Source organism: Labrus bergylta, chromosome 10 (genome assembly GCF_963930695.1).
Source record: "Labrus bergylta chromosome 10, fLabBer1.1, whole genome shotgun sequence".
In the NCBI taxonomy this organism is placed as follows: Eukaryota; Metazoa; Chordata; class Actinopteri; order Labriformes; family Labridae; genus Labrus; species Labrus bergylta.
In genome coordinates, this window is record NC_089204.1 from 12,032,207 (window position 1) to 12,036,035 (window position 3,829).

Here is a 3,829-nt window from a genome sequence, read left to right on the forward strand (position 1 = left end):
GAGTTATTGTTCTTTATTTTTGTATCAAACAAAAACCCACGAGGGCTATTTGTAGCTATGATTGCGCTTTACATGGATAGGCTATTTCAAATATGACAACTGGCATCTTGGAGACATAGTTATGTGCTAATTAAGAAAATAAATACACAGTAGACGAGGACAGTTTTGTAGGAGTACAGAATCAAAATATGAAAAGAACAACCTAGTCTGACAGCAGCTGGTGAATTATTCCCATAAATGATTATGTTTTGATATGTGTACATGGAAACAAATTAAACTTATTATTCATATTGTCTAAGGGCAAATGTCAAAGTCATGTTACCTTTGGAAGTGAATTAGTCAGCATGACATTATAATGTGGTGTTGGTTTTATTTACATTTATGGCAGTAGGCTTTTGTCTTTCATCTAGGACACTTAGGCTCTCATTTCTGGTGTGAAACAAACAGTCCACATTGACTTATCCTTTTAGCTAAGCCATGATTATTCCTGAAATATATAATAAGTAGTTTGGTGCAAAAACCTAACAAGAAAAGTCACAGTCTGGTGAGGTTTGGGTACCTTGAGTTGATATCAATAAACAATGTTAAACTGTCTATATCCTGATCTTTCAAACTACAGGTTTCACAAAGAAGAATGGCAGATATCATAAGCAACACTACGCTGGATGGAAGCTATGTTCAGAGTGATTATGATTATGTTGATTATAATGATTATGTTATCAAAGTAATCATTTATAGGATCATTTATTGGATAACACGCATAATCATTTGTATCGACCTTCCTCTGACCCTCATAGCCATCTATGCCCTTTTCACTCTGGTAAGTACTTTATGACATGTCAGAATGTTGGAGCGACTTTTTTAACTGATATCATCTCTTTAAGTTGAAGGACCCTAAGGCTCGCTTTACACTGGCCGTGTGTTGGCTGCATGGCTCACGCCGTCATGGTATCCACACGTGCCGCTGACTGCTGCAAGTTGGCGGAATAAAATTGTTCAATATTGCGATACTGATACAGACGCATTAAATGAACAAAAATGAAAGAGTACAGGGACATCGGATGTCCTGTTGGTTATGTTGCGATCCCCATATACAGACACTATATATGCCTCGTTGCAGCAGCTGTGGGTTTGAATCCAACCTTGGCCCTTTGCTGCGTGTCATGCCCCATTCTCTCCTCCTGACAGTTCCTCTCTGTTCAGCTAAGAAAATGGCCCAGAAAGAAATAACCTCATACTTATTAGGTGTAAGTCATAGTTTCTACAAATATCTTCTTTTCTCTTTTTATACTAAACACGATTATTTGTTCACAACATTATTTTCTTTAATCTTTTTTTTTTGTTACCACTTAAATGGCACCAACTAAAAGTGTTGCTGCCAAGTAGCTTGTGTGTGTCCATTAGCTAATAGCAGCAAGAGGGCAAGGATCCATTCTCTTCCAGATGCAAAAGCTGCTCGAAATGTTCCTCTTTTGATTGGCCCCTGTGTCATTTGTGTCATTTGCAGGTACAAAATAATCACGTTGCTCCAATCTACGTCATCAACCTGCTCATTGCTGACATCTTTCAGCTCTGCTGCATTATCACTAAAGCAAGATGGTATTTCTACGTGCATGAATTCAGTTTGATCTATGCTTACATCTATTCTCTGATGGCCAGTGTTGGCTTCATGGTGTGTCTCTCCTTGGAAAGGTACCTAGTTGTCTGTATAAGATCTATGTAGCTACTTCTGTGTCTGAAAAGTATATTGCCTTATTATTTTGAAGCTCATCAAAGACTATATTTTCAACTTGTGTCACAGGTACATGGTCATTGCCTACCCACTGAAGCACTGCTTCATGCATTCCATCAAGATGTCTGGGGTGGTCTGTGTCGTGGTCTGGGCCCTTCCTCTGGTCTTCCTGCTCCCCTTTGCTTTCAGGGTTGATTTTCATGTGACTATATTCATCTTTGACCTTTTCTTTATCCTTCCCTTCCCGCTGCTCATATTCTTCCTGGGTGGGACCCTCAAAGCCCTCTCTGCATCCATCTCAGTCCCTTCAAATGAAAAGCGACAAACTGTGGGAATTTTGGTCCTGCTGCTGCTTATTTACATGCTGCTGTTCCTGCCCAGCCTTGTTTGGTTAATGGCAGACAGTGACAGAAATGCCAACATTTTAAGCTACAAGGCTTTTGTCTTTCAGGATTGTTCAGGTGTCAGAAATCTGTCTATTTTGTTTATTCGCTTCAGTCCACTTGCACACCTAGTCCTGTGTGTTTTCATGAGCAAAGGGGCCATAGACAAACTTTTGACCTCCTTGGGTTGCTGCAAAATGGGGGGCAATGATATCAACATTACAGTGTGAATGATGACAGTATGCAAACAGTCATTGACATAGATGTAGAGAAAGCAGGGGGACGGAGATAGCTGAGAACACAGAATGTGGCATAAAGAAATAAAGACACACTTTTATCAGTTTGTATGATTATCAATAAAACATACACACAGAAAATAAGGTTGTATTTTACAAAACTGCTGTCCTAATCCAGTTAAATTGAAAAGATATGGATTATGTCCACAGACCATTTGTTTTTGAACAAATAAAGCCCTTTACTCATATACTTTGTTAAGTTTAAAGGAAGATCATTGGGTTGGCTGGCAGGCGTACACAGTTTCATCATTATTGTTAATTTTGTTGCTTATTTGCATTTCTTTGGTTTTGCTGTGGGAATACTGGCTGGTTGAAAATGTTTTGATATTTTTAATCATTTTAATCATTTTAATATAATGTGTGTTTGTGGTTGGTTTAACTATAAAGTATATCATTATTAACATTTAAACACAAAAGCAAGACATATATTAATTTAGTGAGCTCATTACATATGCGTGTCTGTTTACTTAAAGTTCATTTTGACTTCATAATGGGCACAGTGAGAGCATCCTAACAAGTCTTTGGGCTTCTTTCTTTTTTTTTGTCTCATTATTTCCATTTTAGTCATTTACTATAGTGATTACCAATATATGCCTGTCCCAAGCTGGGTTCGTTTAGCTAATTTGTTGTTTTGTTAAATGCACAAACAATGTTCTATTTTTATTCAATATAAGTGTTGTATTTGGTATTTACTGTATGTGGAAGGTAAGCTTTAGATATGTGGTTCTAAACTGGTAGGTCGTGACCCAAGAGTGGGTCGCGGAGCTGTTTTAAGTGGATTGCAAATGTGTGCTGGAAAAATAAATCCTTTGTCAAAAAATCTATGAAGTATGCGTCATTCAATAAATTTTACTGGTTGAAAAAATCTGAAATTTGGGTTGCTGTTTCTCATTAAAGGTCACATATCATACTCCCTTCCAACAAGTTTAAATAATTTTCAGAGCTCCCCAAAAACATGCCTGTAAAGTTTCTTGTTATAAATCCTCTCTAAACCTGTATTTGATCATGTCTATAAACACCTCTATTTCAGCCCTGCTCAGAGCAGACTGTTTCTTTGTCTGTACCTTTAAATGTAAGTGAGGTTTGTCTGAACACGCCTCCTCTCTGGAAGGGCTTGGGTGTCTTGGGCTTTCTCACTCCATGCCCTATTGTTGACGGCGAGAGGGCAAACTCTGAGGGCAGAACAAACACCTTTCATATATTTACACAGGGCATGTTTCATACACAATACTACTGAATGAATCTGTTATTATTGCATTATTCTACAGCAAACAATAAAGCACATACATGTTAAGGCATAAAACATTCAACAGTTACTTTCTCAATTAAAGACAATTTGTATTTTTTGCCAGTTTACCAATTCAGTCACAACAAAAAAAGATTTAAGCGGAAATCAGCCTAGTTCTCACATGATTGGT

The 3,829-nt window shown here is 37.6% G+C and overlaps 1 protein-coding gene across 1 annotated transcript; it reads left to right on the forward strand.

Annotated features, from left to right (window-relative positions):
* The first annotated feature begins 550 nt into the window (after window positions 1-550).
* LOC136180393 (G-protein coupled receptor 4-like) lies at window positions 551-3,197 on the forward strand. The gene is made up of 3 exons (XM_065959765.1): window positions 551-820; window positions 1,508-1,692; window positions 1,802-3,197. Exons 1-3 carry the CDS (start codon window positions 635-637, stop codon window positions 2,343-2,345), a joined length of 915 nt encoding a protein of 304 aa, XP_065815837.1. The 5' UTR covers window positions 551-634; the 3' UTR covers window positions 2,346-3,197.
* Window positions 3,198-3,829: the final 632 nt, after the last annotated feature.